Here is a 22,635-nt window from a genome sequence, read left to right as displayed (position 1 = left end):
CTAAAACTTCAATTTTCAGTGCCACAGTCTTCAAATAGTAAATTGTGAATTAAAATGCTCCCTCCTCTCATGGGAAGATAAAGAGGTGAAGAGAACATTTTATGATACCTCAAATTCCTAGCAATGTTAACAACAACAGCCACCTCTTACATTTTTTTTATACTTTAGTTTCGTTTAACTCTGTGAAGAAGATACACCCATTCTACAGATGGGAATGCTAAGGCTCTGGAGACGGTGACTTATCTAAAGGATTTAGGCTAGTAAGTGACAGAGTTAAGAGTAGAGTCTAGGTATTCTGATTTACAAGTTCAAAGACCCACAGCAAACTACATGGGGATAATTTTATTATTTCTATTGTTGTTAAAACCAATTTCCATGGTTGAATAGCAATTGCATATTTTCAAGGACAGGGCCAGGCTGAAGCCATTTAGCAAATACATGACTCCAGGACCACATGGCTTCTGGGGCAGCCCTGACAGATTTTGGAGTTAATGAGCAACAAATTATGTATTTTCTCTATCCCCTTGTACAGAAGGGTCGGAGAGTCGACAACACAGCCATAAATCATCATTATGAACCAGCCGGACTTGGCTTCTTGTAATCCTAACCCTTAAAAGGGCATTTAATGAAATTCGGGCTGTGAAAAGGCAGCCTGAATACCTCACCTCTACAGAAGAGGCGAAGGCTTAAATTGTTCTCTGACACGTTACACACCTAACTCCAGAGTCCCAGATTTACTGCTTTCGGACTTTATTCATTACTCAAAATGTTTTTATTCCCAGGTAATAAAATAAGCTCTTCCCTCCCCCTCCTTCTAAGGCTCTGTCCCACCCCCAGACATGCTCTCCTAAAGCCCTCATTTCTGCCTCAGCCAGCAAGGTTCTGATATGTAAATTTCACTGCTGAGAAAAATGCCTTCGGTGCTGATCCCTTTCTGAAACAGCAAGCAAGAGATTCTGGGGTGATGGCAGGCAGCCAGGCAAGCAGAGAATTCTCCCCTACCTGCCTTTTAAAGCACTTGGCACAGAATGTGGAAACTAATAAAGTGGGAAAGCATTGCAATTAAGCTACAAGGGGACAGAAAGGGATCAGTCCTTGGCTTGCAAATGGCTGCAGGATGAAGGGAGTCTGTCTCCAACTGTGAGACAGCTCTTCTTCCCGTCTTTTCTGGTGATAAAGAACTCAACTGCCCACATTATTTACAATATATATATATATATATATATATATTTATCTAACTGTTCTGGAAAGGAAATCTGTAGAAACATTAGGAAAGAATTTTTGGAAAGGATAGAGCATGGGGTGGTGAGAGAAGCATCAGCTCTGGAGCTAGAAAAGCCTCGGTCTGAATCCCATCTGTTACCTTAGGCAGGTGACTTCATCTCTCTGGGCTTAGGTGTCCTCATCTATAAACTAAGGTTAATAATATCTACCTGGAAGGATTACCAGGGAATTCAATAAGGTGATATGTCAAATGCTGACACCTAGCAGGAGAGCCCTCCAAAAGTTAACTTTTTTTTCTCCTTCCATTGGAGAAGGGGAAACAAAAAACAAAAAATTAACATACACCTTGGACAGAATACTCTTCCAAGATAATCTCCAAGAGCTCCTTGGAAGAGAACATTCCAGATCAAAGAGTTTGGACGTACCACTCCTCCAGGGTAGAACCAGAAAATGTGTGCATGTATAATTTGGTTTTGACCATTTTACTTAGGATGTCATTTTTAGGAGAACAAAAGTCTACACCCAAGGCAGAAAGAACAATCCTGCTCTACTGTTTTGTGTTATTTTTATATTCCACTCTATTTATAAGTGATCTCAAGAAAAGTAATATTTTTGCACATAGTGTCCCATCAATCCCTCTTTTAGAGACTGAGAACTCATCTTCTTCCCCTGCGGAGTCTGAAGGACAAACTTTCCTATATTCTGATATGCACTTTCCAGCTTACCAAGCACTTTCACACTCGCTGTGTTGTTTGCTTCTCACAACACCCTACGAATTACTAACTTAGTACCAACACTTTATGAGTGAGTACGGTGAAGACCAGAGAGGCCAGGGAATCACCTTCAATCAAAGATGAGGCAGTGGTAGGACCATTACTGAAGCCTGGATCTCCTCATTCTGATTCCTGTGCTCTTCCCAATGGCATCAAGCGGGTTTTCTCTCAGAAGTTCGAGCAGGCAGCAGTATTTGTCTCCAGTGAGACAGAGGTTCACAGAACACCTGGTAAGGTCCTATAATCTCATAAGGCATTTGCGCATCTAAGTCCCTGCTAGCCATTGAGTACCAAGTTGTTCCTTCACGTCTCAGTTACGTGGGTTGATGAACTTCTTTCCACCCAGAAAAGATTCATTCAACAAACATTTGATGATGGAGAATCACAAAGGGAGAATCATTTTTCTCAGTTATTTCTCTGTTCCAAGAGAAAGGAAAAAAACAATGTATCTGGGTCTGCTTCTAAGAATGGACACAGAAGGACAGTCGTATTTTCCCTGAAGGTGAATGCTCAATATACTGCAATAAAGTGCAGTATCTTCAGTAACTAGATATAATTGATTAGAAATTAAATCTTTGATTCTTCTTTCCCTTGGTTATCATCAGCCTCGTGGCAGGAGATCAGTGCCTTGGTGTCTGGGAAAAGTAAAAAGGACATATATCTAGGGCCAGCAGTGCAGTTTGTGGGCTCCATGGGTAAGACAAAACTCCAATATCTAGAATATGGACAGAGAAGAGACCAAGCAGAGGCCACAGAAGCTATTTATGGTGGAAATCAGCAGTGGCCACCCTGTGCGCACCAGCCTTATGAAGAAGACAGTCTGAAGCATGAAGCGTTCTCTATTTCCCTGAAAGTCAGGGACTCAGAGCCATGGGCCTCCTAGATGACCAGCTCCGCCATGCAAGAGTCTCCTGGCTGCTCTTTCTGTAGCATTGCCCGCTGCCAACCTCTCACTCCTTTCTGACACTGAATTTCCCAGGCTTCCGAAATGCTGCACCACTGTGCTTTTCTTCCTATTTCTAAACACATTTTTCCTTCTTCCAGTGGTTCCACCTCTGGCTTCTACCCAATAAATGTGAGTTTTCCCTAGGGTTGTGTCCTTGGCTTTCTACTGTGATCTCAGCTGCTTTAATAGCTTCAATTATTACTTCTGTGAAGATGACCTCCAAAAGGGCGTCTCTTTCCCTCTCTAGAGCTTTAGCCTCCCCTCACCCTATCATCTCAATTCTAATCTCCTGCTAAATCTCCCAGTTGAACTTCAAACTGAGGTTGCTAGCATGTCAAACTAACCACGTCTAAGTCACACCCATTTCCACTCCTGCTCCAAACGTCACTTCTCTTTCCTCTATTTCTGCTCAAGGTACCATAAAACTGCGAAGACATGGAATCTCCCTCATCCCATGGTCATCAAATTCTGTTCATCCTAGTTTTGCAAGGTCCTCTCACATCCACCTTTGTCTCTCTGTCCCCCCAGCATTCCCACCATTGTGGCTCAGGCCTCGTCCTTACTTGGCTAGAGAACTGACCAAGCTAACACAAAATAATACTCTCACCAACCTCTAGCCACTTAATTGGCGTAAAAATCCTCAGCATTCAAGGATCTTCACAATCGTGCTACAGTCTTCTTTCCTAGCTGAACTTTGTCTGCTCCCTTACACTATTTCTCTAGCCAAACAGGTCTGCTTTACATTTCCTGAAAATGCTATTATTTCAGAGTCTTACCATAGTTGAAGCAATGTCCTCTGCGTGGAATGCCAGGATCTCTGATGAAAATCCCACCTCTCCTTCAAAGGGAGCTCAAATGCCCAACCAGTGTACTGGGTCAGAGCTTTAGCTTTTTCACTTATGAGTCTTGGATAACTGAGCTCCCTAAGTCTCAGTTTCCTTATCCATATAAGTGGGGATGGTGACAGTACCAAGAGCTTAAGAATGGTTGTGATAATTAAATGGGATGAGTGCTCACTGAATGACGATGACGATGAAGATGGAGACTTGGCTGATGAAAACAGCCTTAAGTGATCTTCCTCTGAACTCCTATAGCACTTTATTTATATCTCAGACTGTTTACAGCATTTGACACGTTTCATCCTTGAAACCCCCACTTCCCTAGGACCCTCTGCTGTGCAGTGCCTTGACTCTATTCTTATTCTCTCTTTCCTGTCTTTAAGGATCTAATAGTGTAGTTCATCTTGTACTTGCCTTGCACCACCCATCCCCCTTAGACCATAAGCTCCAGGGCAAGGTCTGTGTCTCATACATCAGCTTATAGGCCAAGGTGCTACCACAACACCTGCCTGTCATAAGGGAGGTGCTCACCAAGCATCTGTCTACACACAGCAGGTTATCGCCTTTGTGCGAACCACTTCATACAAACCACCTGATGTGCACTGTTGCTCCTTAGGCAGTCATCTGCCTGGTGTGCATGTTTTGTCTTCCTCCATACATTTAGCTCTCCAAGCCCAGGAAGTGAAAGCATTTATAGCTAACTAAAAAGAGTACTGTGCACAGCACCTAGCATGGAGTGAGCCTTCCATAAATGTCTGTTAAAGTGTTTGGGCTTTAAAGCTAGCAGGAATTAATTTCTGCTCCCCCATTCACTAAGCAGAATAACCTCGGACTAGTCACTTCACCCCTCAGTGTCCTCACTTGTTTGTAAAATGGGGTAAATAATACCTACCTCGTGTAGCTGTTGAAGAGGATTTAGGATAAGGCATACTCGTTACCACTCCATTCCATAAGCTCCCTGTTCCATAATTCCAACATTTAGCTCATAAATGTTATCTGATTCTTCACTCCATCCTTGACTCACAGAATGTATTTCTTAGCCTCCTAAGCATTAACACTTAAAATGGAGAATACCATCCTCTTAAATTAGATGTATTTTTCAAATAGTTACAACCCCCCAAGAGTTGTACACAACCAAGGAAGAACTGCTGTTCTCACTTATTCCAGCATAAGAGAGTGAGCATGGGTGGTGGGGAAAGGGAACGAACAAAATCCTAGACAGTGCCATCTATGCCTGCATTTGTTAAATCACAAGTAGATGCCCCCTCCCAGCATCCCCCCAAGGATGAGAGCGTCTCAGAAGAACTCTGTAGCCATCTGATCAGGGGACAACAGAGTTGAAGGATTAACGTGGCCTCTCTCTGTTGGTGGTCTTGGTAATTGCACAGATGTAGCGGGTTGTAAACTGGGGGACTGGGTCTCCCACTAACACACCGCTGGGCCAGCACAACTTCACTTTTTTCAGAGTTGAAAACTCGACTAACCTTTAATGAGGAGGCAATGTTGGGGAACCTTGTTTTCTTGGCAGAGCTTTCACAGATAAAGGGAGATGGGGGTGGGGAGGAACTAATGAAGCCCAGATGTGGGCAAACTGAAGCCTGATCCTGAATAAACAAGTCTTGGAGGTACTAAGCTCTTCTTCTTTTCTCTCCAGCAGGAAATTTGCATATGGCAGAGAGAGTGTTCCCATGTGCCTTATAGGGCTTATTTGAGATTTTAAGGAAGAAAATAGGACACTTTTCCCTGCTCCGTAGATCCTCTGACATCTTTTGATTTTCTGCCCCAAATTTACAACCTCTTCAGTGATTTTTACAAACATATATTGAGTACCAAGGTCTTTGCTTTGCACTAGCAATACCAAATCAAATTAGATCAGTCTCTACCTTGTGCAGCTAACAGGGTAGCCAGGAAATAGACAAGTAAACAGACATGACAATTTAGCATGGTAACTTCAAGGATAGAGGTGGGCCTGGGGCTTCCTGGGAACTTTGGAAGGTGGGGGAGGAGGCAGCCGAGGAATGCTTCCTGAGAAGGAGATATCTGCTCGGTGTTTATTTAGAACCTATCATGTGCCAGAGGAAAAGACCTGGACTGTGTTTTCCAGGAACCTATCATCTAGCTGGGGAGACAAGACCTATACACAAATCACTTACAAGACAGTATGTATTAAAGGTGCTATTTGCCTGCTTGAGATGGGGCAGTTCCTGGCAGTTTAGTGACAAGAGACAACATGCAGGTCATTGGGCAGAGGTTCACAACTGTGTCCCCAGCACCTGACACACCATAGGTGCCTGATAAATAATTGTGGAAGGTAGGCAGGCTGCAGAAAGCAGCAGTGGTGTCATGTCTTAAAAAGCCTTGGCTTTAGAATCAGAGGACTCCTGGTCTGGCCCTGCCACTAATTATTTATGGGAGAATCACTTAATATCTTTGATCCCCAATTGCCTTAACTATAACAATCAGCTTCCCAGAATTACTACCAGGTGCAAATAAGAGAATGTGCTTATAAAGGCCACTTAGTAAACTGTGCAACACTACAGAAATGAAAAGGACGATTCTCATTTGTCACACACATAATATCACTTGATTTGATGACCAAAACAAGCCCATGGAGTTGGTGAACTATCTTCACCAAGGTACAGAAAAGAAAAGTTTAGATCTGAGGGGTTCAATGGCTTGCCTGAGGTTAATGGACAGTGACAGAACAAGTAAGCAAGTTGACATGAACCTAAATCAGATAATGCCAAAATCTGAGTTTTTTCTCTAGCTAGGAATATTGTCACAGAGTCAGATTCATGCGAGGTGTGGGAGGGAAAGTAGCATTTTTATGGGAGCAAGTGATTCACCCATGACTCGTGTCAATTCCTAGATATTAAAAATTTATATAATCCCTTTCCGGGGTCTGACCAAAGCAAACCGTGAGCCCATGTTTATTTGACAAGAATACTGGAGCATTTCTTCCATATTAAAATCTTTGCCTATAATGCTCGCTATAGTGCAGTACAAGGCCAAGAATGAGAGGAGGCTAGACAGGAGATGACATTTTACTGTTTGCTCCTAATCTTACCGCTGCTAGAGTCATTAAGCCTCTGCAAGGCAGGAATAGGAACCTTTGCTTTGTGGATTTGGAAGGAATTCCTATTATGCTATAATTCCAGAACCTGAGATACATCTGAAAAAAGGGTCAAAATGACAAGGTTTTTCCATCTCTCCTGCCATAGAAAGGTGTCTGCTTTCTCTATAACTTCTGGAGATTTGCGTCCCTAAACCGCACTGATCTCCTCCACTGCCATGCCATTCCTCTGTTGTGGGGACTATCCAAACTTAAGCAAGGTCATCCAAATCAGTTAAGGCTTCTCCTGCTCTTTTAGACAAACTTCGGCAGGAGAAGGCCCAGGCAGCAAGTAGCAGGATGATTAGATTTCCAGCTCCTGGCCCCCTCCACCCTCCACAGCTGTCATTCATGCCCCCTCCGACCAGAAGCAGATTGCAGATGGGGCTAGCCAGGCTCTATGGCCTATCATGATGGGAAAGTGGGAAGTGTGTTGTTGTTGATTTTAAATTTAAGTTGCACAGGTTTTCCAGAATTGACTACACCAAAGTGAATTATTCACCTTGCCTCTGGGATCTTTGCTTTTGCTTTTTTCCATGAGTACTCTTGGTAGTTATGCAGGTAAGCAGGCTAGTAGACTTCACTAGGAGTTTATATTTCACATGTGCCTCCACCTGAAATGTAACAGCATTGGATCAAGAAGTAAAAGTCTTACTGCAAAGAGGAGTGACAGTCAAGAGACCTGGGTTCTAATTAATAAACTACAAAGAAAGAGTGAAACACATGTGGCCAAAGGCTGAGAGGTTCCCTTCCTGACTATTTTTACCAGACATAATGTCTTGGCTAAGTCACCACCACATTTGGACTCTGTTTACTCATTTATAATACAAGCAGTTAACATTTATTGATCTTACTGTATGTGCCAGGCACTGAATTACCTTATATACATTAATTATATTTAATTCTCAAACCCTAGAAAGTAGACATACCATCTCAATTTAACAGATGAGTCTACTGAGGCTCTATAAGGTTCATTAACTTGCCATGTGTTCCAAAACAGAGGAGCTCAGACCTGAACAAGAGTGCACGCCTTTAAGCCCCTGCTAAACTGAGAACCACCAGACTACCTAGCTCTCAGGTTTCTTTGAGGATGAAATGATTCAACGTAGTCCACGTGTTTCTCTAGCACTCAGTAGTGCTCGACAAAGGTTAGCAATTACTGCGGTATTTTCTTGCCTGGTGTTTTCTCTGAACTACAGGAAAGCACTATCTAAACCTCTTCTGCTGACATTGCATGGGATAGGGAAGCAATGCTATTGCTCATTCCATAACAAAGGCCATAGCACGTGACTATTTCAAGGAAACCTGGGAGGTCAGGGAGCATTTTAATTAAAACATCAACATGACAGGGAAAAAGGAACAAGCCACAACCAAGGTCCCAAAAGCAGATTTTTCTTAGAAATGCTGGTATCTCTCGAGGAGGAAAGGGCTGGACTTATAAGCAGCAGGGGAAGATCTGCTGACCAGGAGCTTTGCTTGAAGAAGAAAGCATGGGCAGAAAAGCATGGCCCCCAAAGAAGCACTTTAGCATTTTCCTTTGCCCATCCTGGAGTCAGGTCAGAAACCTAGAACCACGCCTATCTAAAAGACTCTGCACGTTCCACCTAGGCCTTTGCCACAAAGTGAGTTTCCAGGCATGACAGCATTTGATTCTTACAGCAATCCCCTTGAGGGAACCCGAACGCCATTCCCATTTTACAGATGAGGAAAATGAGGGTTAGAGAACCAATGACTCACCTAATTCACACACCAGGGAGACACTCTAAAGACTAGTCTCTTTCCACCTCGTGTGCCCAGGAGCACCTGCTAGGCGAGCCAGAAATAATCCCATGTAGAGAGAGTGAAGGCACATGATGTTCCTGTCCCTATACTGTTCTTATCCACCACATTTCTAGGTTACAGTGTCCCTCAAAGCATTCAATTAACAGATCCTCCAACTGTCAAAAACACCTGTTCAGACCTCAGTAAAAGATACTGTGCAACTGTCTGGCTTCCCTGACAAATGCCTTTTTCAGGAAAAGCCATTCTTCCTAGAAAACTCAATCCCACAACTGTCAATTTGGAGCAAATAGTAAAATTACCTTTTCATTTTTCAGTTTTTGAACACAAAGATCCTTAGTCCACCTTTAAGAAACTACTACAGTTGCCAAATGGACTGTTTTCTTTTAAAGGTTGGAAAGAATTCTACCAGCCTCCCTTCCCCCTCCCCAAATTCAAACTGTTGATTGTGTGCCTGGTTTACGATGTTATTAAAAAACAAAGAGGGGTCTCAAAGTTTACAACCAACCCCCAGATTGGGCCAATCAAAAGAAAAACTTCATGAATGTGGTTCACATAATATCAGCAGCTCACATTTGATCCAGAGTAGGCAAGATAAGCTAACTGCCTATCCCCTTGAGCAGTTCATTTGGATCAGTCAGCCATCCTGAAACGTCAGTCTGCAAGATTGAAGGGGGTTTTGAAATAAGCCAGGCACAGGCTTGAACCCCAATGTTTATTAGTTGTAGACTTTGAGCATATCCTTCACCCCTTTGAGCTTCAGATTTTCCATCTGTATAATGGGGACAATAGCACTTATTTCACATTTAGTGTTCTTAACATTAACTATCTTTTTTCTCAGCTTTTTAATAGAGGCCAAAGATAAGTTTCAGGCTATGTTCAACAGAAAGGCAACTCAGAATCTACAAAAGAGAATTTATGACCCTGGTGGACGTGATGCCTGTCCCTTTCACCCACATGGCAGGGATTCCAGGGCAAAGAACAAACTTAGAAAATACGGGAGGTAAGGAATGAATGGCTGTGGGAATGAATGTAGGACTCACAAATTCCAAGACTGGATTGCAATTACTCTCCCCCTCCCCTACCCCAAATGGACACATCTAAAACAGCGTGGTGACCTTCCAAGTAGGGTCCCAGTAGGCCATACTCCAATTCTCAAAATATTTCTGGACCTTGTCAAAGTCCATGGCACATTTTGCAATACCCTCAATGAGGGCTTCACCATTCAGGGGAAGACCTAGACATGTAAGTCTGGACTTTACTCCTGCCTATGAGTAACCTGCTCAGCAATTAAGAATTTGCAACATAGTTCAGTATTCATGATCTTTTTTACTCCTTATTGCAATGATTTTAAAGATGTACAGCTTGTTAGTAGAGGGCCAGGTCTAGAACGTATTTCTCTGGATCCCAAGTTCTATTTACCTTGGCACCACAGCCACTAGGCCAAGAGAAGTAAACAATATGCCAAAAAAGATCAGTGGCATTATCACCATTACAGCAGTACAGCCATGGGGTGGAAAGAACACAGAAAATAACTGTGATAACTGACAAGGTGTTTCCCCCTCTCTGGGGCTCAACTTCAAAGTACAGTGGCTCAGAGATCAGACTCCGGGATAAGGGACAACTAGTTTCAAATCTCAACTCTTCACCTTATTAACCAAGTAATCTTGGGCAAATTACTTTCACTCTGTGGACCTCAGTCTTTTAATTTGTAAAAGAAAGATAAGGACAATGTCTAGACCTCATTGGACTGTTGTGAGGATAACGTATGTAAAATATTTTCAGAAGGGGTGATTAGCATGTATTTAGCTCACACTAACTTCATGAAATAAATAGTATTAATCAAATGAAATTCTCCTTGGCAAAAGTCTCTGTTGGCTCAGATATTCTCAATATGAGAATCCAGGAGGCGGTAAGACAGGAGCGAGCATGGCGGGGTCTGGGCACTTACCGCAAGGATGGCAACGACGATGCCCACAGCGCAGAGTACGGCATCGTTTATCGTCTCTCCAGTTTTCAGCGGGTACTTGATGCTCTCATCATTGCAGTAAAACCCTCGGTGGTAAGGCTTGATGGTGCTTGTCTCGATGATGAGGAAGGGCAGGCCCGCTGGTCAAGGTGGAATCACGGCATACACCAGGAAGAAAAGGAAGAAAGGAGAAAACATCAGTGCAAGGAAGCCCAAGAGGAACAACCTGAGGCAAAGGCCACCCCGAATCACACTGATAGTGATGTTAATTCCTCTCATTTGTGGGAACCTACAGCCTGTCGAGCTTGCACTACATGCATCCCCTTTCCTTCTTTTGGGGAAAAAGCCAGGGGCATGACATCATCCTCTTCTCTTGCCCAGGAGCTCGGAGCAAGGCAATGGAAGAGGCAGGGCAGGGGTTTTCCACTGCTCTACAACACCCTGTTAAAAATTAAAGCCCAATTCACAACAATTACTAACACAGTCCCAAATCTTATGACACCTCATTATGCCTCTAAGGGCACTCATTCCTTAGGTCTAAACATTTCCTCTTTGAGAAGCTCATCCTAAGGCTATGCTGTATAGAGTAGAGAAGGCCCTAGAATCAGATAACCTGGATTTGAATCCCAGATCCACCACTTTCTAGTGGCATGACCTCTGGTTCTCACTCCATCTCCTGAACCTCAGTTTCCCCAAAATAAAGTGAGTTGTGGTGATGGCTACAGGAGATCAAAGCACGAAAAACCTCCAGCATAGTGCCTGGCACATAGAAGTTGCCCCCTGAATGCCACTTTCACTGTCCAAAGAGTAACTGACCAGACTGAGCAGAGTTGAGCTCAGCCCTGCTGCCTGCAGCCCTAGAGAGAGCCCAGGGGAGCCTGGGAGCAGCACACAGCTCTTGCAGCTGCTGCTGGTTATCAGTGGCCAGCTCAGATGTCATTCTCTCAAAGGTCATGGCAAACGGATTCCATCAATGCCAGGAAAAGTCCTTCAAAACCCTGAGGCAAAAAGCAAGGGCCCGCAGTAACTCTTGCCTGGACACTACAATAGCCTCCTAATCAGTCTCCTGGCCCCCACTGCTCCTGTACATATCCCCCGTGTACTTCCTGAAGGGCTCTGACCATGAGCATGTCACAGCCTTGCTAAAGCCTCCTCAATGGCTCCCCATTGCACATGGGAAGATAAAGTCTATAAGAATGACCTTAGGAGCCCCCCATGACCCAAACCTCTCCTCTCTAGCTTCAAGGTCTGCTGCTCCCCTTCACATACCCTCCATAAAAACATACACAGAGACCCTGTCTTGGTTCATGCTATTCTCTTAGACTGAAATACCTCTTCCTCGCCTACTACCCAAGTGTAATCCCAAGAGCCAATGCTACCTCATAAAGCAAAAGAACTTTTACTGGATCTCAGGACTAGGGAAGACCACAAAAACTTCTTGGTAAAAATGGCATCGACTGTGCACCAACAATGTGTTAGATACTTTATACTCATTTTTTCACTGAATCTTTCAATAATCCTGAGAGGTCATTTTAAAACACCATTTAAATACTATTATCGCCCATCTTCAAGTGGAGAGGAGAGAGACTCAGAGAGAATATTTAGTTCATTCAGGGCCCTTAGTCCACCCACCCACCCCTGCCCCCGTGCCTAAATCCCTAATTAATTTAACTTTGCAAATTGGTTTCATCCAAATGTGAATTTCATTAGCTGAAAAATCCCAAGATAAGTAGTTGTTTAAATGATAAAATTCCATTTTCATGTTTTTCAAAAAGAATTAAATTCATGTCATGTTGCTCAAAGCCCCAGACTGTGTCTAAAAAAAATGTACCACGAACTCCACAATTTTTCAATTACTTTGGTTCAGACCGGCAGCGATAAAAATGCTCACTTTCTAAAAAGTGTATTTATGTATCACTGTGCATACACACATGGATTTATTTGGTTTTATTCTTTGGATTTATTTGAATTCTACGGCTATTTATTTTGTGACCCCTAACTGCTTCCTGCTAGAACAACAATTTACTTTATCAAATTCATACTGGTGCTTTGAAAAGAAATAACAGCAACACACCACAGTATTGTGCCTGACCTTCTCAAAGTAAACACAGAGGGTCCCTGGAAGGCAATCGCCATTAGCTTTTGAAACTCTGTCTCTGCAGTGGAGGAGAGGGGTTGGGGGAGGCAGTGGATAAATGTCCTGGCTTAGAAATGACAAGAACAGTCAGCTGATCTTTTTGGGTCAAGGGGAAGAGAAGAGATATCATGTGGGCCTGAACAGTCTTCATTCTCCTGCCTAAACATTTTTAAATGTGGGCAAGTAGTATACGAAATGTAGCTGAGGGGCCAGCAGTACAATATTAATAGTCCACTTAGAAAGTTCCACACATTGTGATAAAAATCTTTAGCTCCGAGTCCGAGCCTGGCTGCAGCCTCTATGGTGCCTAGGAGCCAAAGCGTTGCTAATAAACTCTGTGAAGGAACAGACCCTGAGTTCCCTACATTTGTGCTACACTCTTAGGCCTCCAGCTTCTATTTTTAATAGTGTTCACATGATAGGCCTGTAAAACATGTTTCTGAGGACAATAAAACACATATAAAAGAGCTTTGGAGTTAGACAGGACTGGATTAATGATCTCGACTCTGCTCCTATGACTTGAGTGATTCATCACACATCTCCAAAACTCCCTTTCCCATCTGTTCAATGGGAAGAGTGAAGTCTAACTTCAGGATTGTTGTGATGATACAATAAGCTAACGTATTCAGTCATTATTTATTCAACAAATATTTATTGAATCTAACTATGTATATCAAGTACAAGGAACACAAAGATGACCCAGACTGCTCTCAGGGAGCTTACAATCCAGTAGGGAAAGAAATGGATAATCAAAATTAGCCCAGGAAGTTTTAGTTGGAAGAAAGTCAAAGCAACCCCACTGGGTAATGTCAGCACAGAGTCTGGAGCACATTGTTGATACTCAGTAAATGTTAAAAGGGAAAAGGAACAAAAAGTCCCATAGAGATGGCTAGAAAAGAAAATCTGTCTGGTCAGTGCTTTTGCCCTCTCTTAAACTGGGAATAATCCAATTCCTTTTTCTTCTTTCTTTGCCTATGGCTTGGGGAAGGTTTCCGGTTCTGATTATGTGGATGATGACCACAGACAGACAAGAAGTTGGATCTGAATATATTCTGTTTATTTTCGTGAAAAGCGTGGAAATAGCATTGAGAAAATCCAATGTTTTTTTGTCTCCCCTACAAACTTGCAGTATTATTGGGGTAATGCCAGTCAAATCTTGACTTTATTCCAGGAAGAGAGTAACCACATATTCTCTTCCATTGATGGGAAAAGCATAAACATTCCCCCAACTGGACAGCTAGTCCTCAAGAGATGTAATACCATGACTGCTTCTCCGGGACACAGAGAAGAGGTGGTTTTTCTCCAGAACAGGGTCTCCCTTCCCAACACTGGCACCATCTTCATTACCAGCCACTATAGTCCCTTCTCATCTTATTTCAAGAAAATTCCCAGTGCCAGACACTGGGACTCTAGAGGTGAATACATCATAGTACCTGCCCTTGAGAAGTTATTACTGTTGTAACAAAGTCACAAAAACAAGTGCACTAAAATATTTCTAGTGTGATGACTGACATATGTGTGGAAAACAGCAAGGGCACAAAAAAACATATTTTTAGGGACACTAACGGTGTCCCACGGAGGATGGGAGGCTTGAGTTATATGAGTAGGAGAGGTTCCTGGAGCCAAGGAGCTAAGTACACTCATGAAAAATCAGTGCAGTTTAGGGATTCTACTACTGGCATCACAAAACTGATGGCTATTACAGTAGTCCCCTCTTATCCGATATGTTCCAAGACCCCCAGTGGATGCCCGAAACCGAGGACAGTACCAAACCCTGTATATACTGGACACAAATCTCTTCTTTTTTCTTCACACTGTCAAGGATAGGAGACTGGTTCTTACCATACATCTTAGCAACCTCAGCATATGATTTTTTTTCTTTCCCTATTGAGAACTTTCACCTCTTCACTTAAAGGAAGCACTTTTAGCTTCTTTTTGGCTTATCCAAATTGCCAGCCTCACTCCTCTTGTGTTTTGGAGCCATTGTTAAGTAAAATAAGGGTTACTTGAACACAAGCACTGTGATACTGCAACAATCCAATTGGTCTGATAACCAAGTTGGCTACTAAGTGATTAACGGGCAGAGAGCGTATGCAGTGTAGAGATGCTGGACAGAGGGATGATTCACGTCCAGAGCGGGACGTAGCAGGACGGTGCAAGATTTCATCATGCTACTCAGAACAGCATGCAATTTAAAACTTATGAATTGTTTATTTCTGGAATTATCCATTTAATATTTTCTTTTTTTTTTTTTAAAGATGACCGGTAAGGGGATCTCAACCCTTGGCTTGGTGTTGTCAGCACCATGCTCAGCCAGTGAGCAAACCGGCCATCCCTATATAGGATCTGAACCCGTGGCCTTGGTGTTATCAGCACCGCACTCTACCGAGTGAGCCACAGGCCGGCCCGCATTTAATATTTTCTGACTGCCGTTGATCTTGGGTAACTGAAACCAGAAAAAGCAAAACCACAGATGAGAGGCGACTACTGTATAGGAATACAATTTTAACCTTTGCTACAGAGCTGGAAGAGATATTCAAGGGTACTACAAAAAGTTCATGGAAAAATAGAACTGGAAGATAATATAAATCTTTCCATCAACTTTTTGAAGATCCTGCATACAAGCAGACAATGAAGAAAGAAAGGGAAAAATAGCACAGAGAATAATAATAGTAAATATTTACCAAACAACTATTATGTGCCCAAACTCTGTTGAGAATCTTCACATAAACTATTGCAGTCTGACAAACCTGGCTGCCTCCTATGGTCTAGGCACTGACTGGCGACTGAGATGAAGGAGGCCAAATCCCCACCTTCAAGTGGCCCAAAGGCTAACAGGAGAAACAGTTATAAAACTAATATGGTAAGCCACACGAAGGTTCAAAGAGATACAAAAATAAAAAATTAAAAAAAAGGTTCAAAGAGATAAAGAGTCACTCTGCAAGTTAAGTGATGGAGCTGGACAGGGTTCAAATGACTCTAAATCTTGGGTGCTTCCTAAAGTAAGTGAATCACTGAAACAGAGGGAAGGAAGTACCTCTGAGTATTAATGAATTAATTGAAGCTCAGTAAATCTCATGGCTTCTGGAAAAAAAAAAAAAAAGGCACCGTGCAAAACAGTCAAGACAACAGCACTGGCTAATGTTCACTGAGCATTCACTATGTACCACACATGTGCTAGGCATCTAATTTAATCAAAACTCTGAAACTAATATCCTGGAATTTAGAGTTGTCCATAATAAAAGGTGCATTACGAGATTTTTAGCAGGACTAAAAAAAAAGAAAAAAAAATCTGGTGATTCTAGACCCAGACTCAAGCATTTTTCCTCCTTTTAATTAAGGATCAATTAACTTCCTATACCTCCAGGGACTTCTTGGGATGTGTAGGCTGCAGAGGAGGCGAAATACGAACTCACTGACAAACACTTAATGGGCAGAAAATCAAAGCATGAAGAAAGGCCCCTGTGTTGGGTTCAGACCTTTGAAACTTCTCAGTCTTTGAAAAACTAACACTTGGGCAGGTTGGGTGGTTTGGGGGTGGGGTGTAAAAAAACAAGGATAAGTTTCCGTGGCCCACCCATTGATAAAGTCATGTGAGAAGTGTTACCAAAATGACCCAGCCCCATAGTCTTGCTCCCTGCAGCCACAGTTTCACGTTTGCACAAAATTAAACACAGCCTCCTTCTCTCAAAGTGCTTTTTAGAAAGCTCCTGGTGAGGGTAGTTGGAGAGTGGGGGTGGGATGGTGAAGGAGAAATCACTGCACTTTTGCATGACCAAAATCAGAGCACTGGGGAGGGCTTCCCGTCTCTCCTATATACCAAGTCTTTCAAGTGCCTTTTCCAGAATTGTCCAATTTCCCACTAAAACCCATCTGTAGTTACCAGGATCTGAGAGAGTGATAATTCAAGTAACATCTGCAGAAAGCCTACACGCATATGCACAAAATAATACTGGATGCAGAATCTATGTGTAGGCAGCCAGTATGGCATAATTGCTCAAATCAGGCAGCTATTAGGACTCTATGACAGCAACCGAATCTCACCTGCAGTGTGGAGTTGTAAGTAGGTGCTGTTCTACCGATTTTACAAATGAAAAAACTGAGGATCAGAAATGTAAAGGGCAGAGCTAGCAAATGGCGCCAATTTGGACCAGGTATTAGAAATATAAATTGAAGACACTTTTACTTTCAAGAAGTTTAGAGTTTAATTAGGAATTAATTTATTTCATCTCCACAATAGCTATAAAAAGTTGTAGGTTTTTATTTCCATCTGTACCCAACAGAAAACTGAGGCCAGAAGTTTTATAACTTGTCCAAGGTCCCCAAGAGTAAATTGGTCACTGGGAGTAAAACTTAGGTCTGTTTTTCATGTTTTCTTACTCTATGACCTGACCCTCCCTTTATTTATAAACGTATTCCCTGTTAAAACATAACCAACTGATTTTTTTTTTTTAATCACTTAAGGCTAGAATGGTCAACCCAACTACTACTTAGAGGTTCAAAATATAAATATTTATGTTGCTGGTAAGTGACAGGGTTTCTATTTAAAGTAATTAATTGCTACTGGTCTTAGAAGTGTACAAACTTTCTTTGGTTTACGATATTTGTCCAGATTTTTAGACTGGACACAATCCAGATAAGACAAAACTACGTTTACTGTGAAAGCCTCCCTCCACCTTTGAAACAGGCTGCCATGAAAAACACTTGCTGCTTGCCGGTGGGAACATGCAATATTCTGGGTCTAGAGGTCTTCCTTGACAAATGCTCATTCTCCAGTACTGGAAAGTTCAGGCTCTTTCTTCACAAAAAGAAGATTGACGGCAGATCTAGTTCTGGTGCTTGGGTTTCCTGACCCCAGGTCCAAGGTCTTTAGCCCAGGTCAGCAAACACATACGGACAGTTCCTGAGTACTGGGCACTATGTTAGGTGCTGGAGACGTAAGGATGAGCAGGTACCACACTGCTTTTGAGTTCCCCACCTTCAGAAAGTCCCGGGTTCCACAGCAATGAGCAACCTCTGTTTGGTTTAATCATGGGTGTTAAAAAGAACTTTGGATGGCCTTTCTTATTTATTTGAAAGTGCTTACAATGAAAACATTTTATTTTTTAAAATAATTAATACCAGCCTCCTTAAAACACCCAGCTCTGACTGTTTTGGCCTTTTCAGTTGTAGTTTTCAAGTGTTGCCACATTCACCTCAAAATAAAACAAACTGACCAACAACATATGGTTCATACCTTTCATTGAGAGAGCTCCTCCAAACATCTTTTGTCACCACTATGTATTTCACAAATGAGATATTTTACTTCTAGTAAAATACAACTACCCAAACCCTTCACCCCAGGTAAAGCTGAGGTACATCCCAAGACCTCTTTGTTCTCTTTCAAATCCCTCTTTTAAATAAGGATGGGAGTAAATTCACATTCACTGGGCACCTACTATGTGCCAGGAGCTTCGGATACACTAGCTGATTTAACTCTCAAAACAATCTTCCAAATTAATTTTTAGTATATAGCCAAAGAACAGAAGGTCAGACAGTTTGTAATTTGTCTCAGTGTCCACTCTGCTAAGAGGCATAAACAGTGTATGTAATAGAACCCTCTGATTCTAAAGTTCATTCAGAGAAGGGGCCAGTTAGCTTTTCTTGCTAAGTACACATGAACTATATCTGTGCAGATATGAGCAATCTAGAAAGTCAGCTACAAAGCTCTTGAAAGTTTATGTTGACTGTGAACAAGGACAGAAACCAAGGCTCCTCCTTAGACATTTAGACGGAGTTATATAGATCCAGCCACTTTCCCTCTGCCTCAGTCTCCTTTGTAACCCAAATATGTTCACTAACGACATGGTTGCCCAGAATTGGGACAGAGAAAGAATCACTGGAGTACATAGAGTTTCATAATTTTTACATCAATACTCACAGTTGACCTTCCTAACAACTCCGTGAAGTAATGTTTTTAACATCCACATGAAGTACCACTGTCAAACTCCTACTTATCCTTCAAGACATAAATATCTCTTCTACAAAGAATTCACTTAGCCATGTAACCCACTCTGGCAGGGTTAGTTGCTCCTTTCTTTTTTCTAATTTATTCATGAACTTCGGAGTCAGGCAGATAGAATTTCATATCCGACTTCTATTAGCTGTCACGCTTGCTGTATGACCTTGGGCAAGTCACTTTACCTCTCTGAACTTCATTTTCATCATTGTACAGTAAGACTTTTGTACAACAGTTTTAATCTATAAAGCAGAAATAACTCCCCAACATACAGGGTTGACTGTGAAGACTAATGTCTATTAAATATCCAGTAATTGCCTGGCTCAATAAATGTTAGTTTTTGCTCCTGTACACAAAGGGAGCTACCAAAAGCTTTTATGCAGGGGTAAGATGTGATCAGAGTTTTGTCCAAAGCTCATTCAAATAGACATGGGCCAACTAGCCACTTCTAAAATGCAATCTGATCCCAAGGGAAAAGCATGCTCACACAATCCTATAATTCCAGGGACTTCTTGGGATTGGGTAAACAGATGGGGCTTTGACAGTGGTTAGCAAGACCTGGCACCCTGATGCAGAGAAGAAATATAGCGGGAACCCTGCCATACATTCTCAAAAGATCACACAAGGTTGTGTGAGAGGCAAGTCAATAATGAGTAAAGAAAAAACATTTCTTTTTATTTTTCCAACAGTTAAACATTCATTCGTCAGCATGTGTACTCCCATCCAAGCCATGTTACACAGGTGTACGCAAACTACCACGTTCACGTGGCAGTAGAATAAACAACATGTGGACTGGCAGCACATCAGACATCTGGGAGGGCCAAAGTTCGAGATTGTCAAAAACCCAGACTGGAGCCAGATGCAGGCCAAAAATGAAGAGGCCCTGTGAGAACAAAAGCATGTTGATAGGCAATCCAAGGCATCAGGGCACTCCAAGGTACCCCATCAAGCAACATGGTCTAAATTCTAGGTCAGAGGTCACAAATTGGCAGCCCACGGCCAAATCTGGCCTGCAGAGATGTTCTATTTGGCCCACCCAAGGTTGAAAAATTTTTAAATTAGTCATTAACGTTTAATAAGGGCGGTTTCACATAACATCCAGATTCCCAGCTTGCTAAACTAGTTCTCACACTTGTGGAAATGCAGGCAGTGATAACCAGGGCTCCCTTCCTTCAGAAGGGACACTGTCTTCCAGGGGCCACCATCCCCTATTGTCTCCCTGACACTAAGGCACTCCCTGACATGTCGGTTGCTATTCTCGAGCGTGTACTGTCAGACAGCTTGTTTTCTTTCTTGTTTGCTTGCTTTCTTGCTCTCTCTCTCTCTCTCTTTCTAAGTAATAGACTTTATTTTTATAGCAGTTTTAGGTTTACAGAAAAACTGAGCACAAAGTACAGACAGTCCACATACCCCCCACCCCAACATACACAGCTCCTCCTGTCATTACCAGTTTACGTTAGTGTGGTGTATTTATTACAATTATGAACCAATATCGACACATTATTATTAACTAACGTTTACATTAGGGTTCCCTCTTTGTGTTGCACAGTTCTATGGGTTTTGCCAAGTGCGTGTCCTGTATTCACCATTAGAGTGTCATACGGAATAGTTTTGATGCCCTAAAAATCCTCTGTGCTCTACCTATTCATCCCTCCCACCCACCCCTGAAACACTGGCAACCACTGATTTTTTTTTTTCCCTACATTGACTCAAACATTTATCATTTCTTTGTGTTAGGAACATTCAAAATCCTCTCTTCTAGCTAATTGAAAGTACACAGTAAATCATTGTTAATGGTAATCCCCCTACAGTGCGATGGAACACTAAATCTTATTCCTCCTATCTAGCTGTAATTTGGTTGGACTGTCAATTTTCTTACACCTGGTCTACTTGAGTCATTTATTTTAACTGCCTGGCCCTGTAGACATTTGACTTTTCTATCCCTGCTCTAGAGAATAAGGGAGTCCTTGGATCGATCTATAAAGCAGAAATAACTCTTGATTCAACAATGTCTTCCACACTAAGTAATGACCACATTAGACATGGGTATGTGTGTATATGTGTTTATGTACATGTGTTAATCTTAATCCAAGATTGAGCCTCTTATCTAAGTTTTCAATTATAAATCCAAGGATTATCTGAAGTCACCAGTGCAAAGCAGTTAATTTTTGCATTTTAGATATGGGAAAACTGAGGCTCAGAAGCTAAGTGACTTGCCAAAGGTCACACAGTTAATAAAAGGAACAAGGGTTTGAAGCCAAGTCCTTAGCAAGTTTACCCCATGAGGCTAGTAGTTGGGCCAAAATGAACACCTACTTTACTAGCCAGGTAAACAATGTGTCTTAATAAATTACATGGTTGTGCTTCCGAAGACATGAGTGGACCCAACTTATACCTCTCTATGTGATACTAAATAGGGTTATCAGAGAGTCCTGCTTTTAAAAGGCAATAGTTGCCTAAAATAAAAACAAAAAGCCTCTTTCTGATAAAAGCTCATTAACTCTAAGGAGTAAAAGCCAGGTGAGAAGAGACTTAAGAATTTAGACCCATCAGATATTTGTTGGTATCATGAGGCACATATCAGCAATATGCTGATAAAATTTGGGAACTATAAGAGATCTTAGATGTCATTTACTCCATTTAACAGATGGAAAGACTGAGACCCACCACATTCTAGCGCTGAAATTACTCCTTTCCTACAAGTTTCCTCACTAGCTTACAGTCTCATCAGAAGGGTTCATATGTCATTAATCCCTGGCACACAGTGGGTGCTCAACAAATGCGTATTGAACAGATGTATAGGAAACAAACCAAAATTCAGAAGATCTAACTCCCCGCCAAAATTACTCTATAGCTCGTGGATCCTTTTTCCCCCCCTTCTGAATTTTAATCCAATCTCTCCCACATCCTCAACCCTGTTTTTCTAATGCAATCCTCCCAAACAACACAATGCTACATCTCATAATAAACAGTGAACAATTCCATCAGGAGTTATTTATTGGGAACCTAACAGGTTTCAAGTCTCAGACGGGTGGGTGACCTTTAAGATCCTTACTCTTCACAGCTTCCCAGCCTTTTCCATGTAGTGAAACTATTAGAAAATACTTTGTAGGGCACTCCAAGGCAAGCCGAGCAGGTCGTCGTTCAGTGATTCAGTAGCCACACCCCACCCTGCCAGCTGCCCCAAGGGTAAGGGATCAATTTCAGCACAACCCTAACCCATTTGCTAAGACCCTCTTGGGAATCTCTGCCCTAAAGAAAGCTCCAAGTGAGAGGAAGAAGAGCACAGATCTCAAGAAGGCAATTCAGACTTGGGTTTGAAAACAAGTTTCGCCACTTACAATCTATGAGATCTTCAGTAAGTTGCTTCACTCTTCTCTGAGCCTCAACTGTAAAAAGCAGGTGCCAATACCCACTTTGAAGAGCTGTGAGGATGAATATCATATGGTAGGTATTTAACAGAGGTTAGTTCTCTTCCTTCCCAGTCCTGAAAATCTACTATCTGGCTGTTTACATGATGCCAATCAACTGGCTTGACTGGTTTCCTCAATAAGGTGGCAGGACTAACCTGGACAGGGCTGTGTCAGCTCCGACAAGGGCTGTCACTCATGTTGAGCAAGACTGGAGCCATTCCAGAGTGCTGCGGATAAGACAACCCTCACCCCAGGAGCATACTCCCCATTCCCAGCCCTGTCAATGTCCCTCTTGTAAAACACAGAAACCTTCTTCAAATCTGACAGCTGCCACCTGCACAAATAATTCAGGGATGTAATTTTGTAACTGAATACAAGCCCTGAAAGCTGAAAAGTTTGAAGTCCAAAATAATCCCTTTGACCTTCTGCCTAAATACTCACTAAT

General features: G+C 42.2%; 1 protein-coding gene across 1 annotated transcript in view; it reads right to left on the bottom strand.

Moving 5' to 3' along the window:
* PPAP2B (phosphatidic acid phosphatase type 2B) overlaps positions 1 to 22,635 on the bottom strand; it is a 79,175-nt gene that overhangs the window by 28,751 nt on the left and 27,789 nt on the right. Inside the window, exon 2 of the mRNA XM_008588122.1 lies at positions 10,625 to 10,782. Within this exon, the coding sequence (XP_008586344.1) occupies positions 10,625 to 10,782 (158 nt within the window). The remainder of the gene's footprint in view (positions 1 to 10,624; positions 10,783 to 22,635) is intronic.

Source organism: Galeopterus variegatus, unplaced genomic scaffold (assembly GCF_000696425.1).
Source record: "Galeopterus variegatus unplaced genomic scaffold, G_variegatus-3.0.2 Scaffold122, whole genome shotgun sequence".
NCBI classification, from domain to species: domain Eukaryota; kingdom Metazoa; phylum Chordata; class Mammalia; order Dermoptera; family Cynocephalidae; genus Galeopterus; species Galeopterus variegatus.
This window is presented reverse-complemented; position numbering and strand designations above follow the sequence as displayed.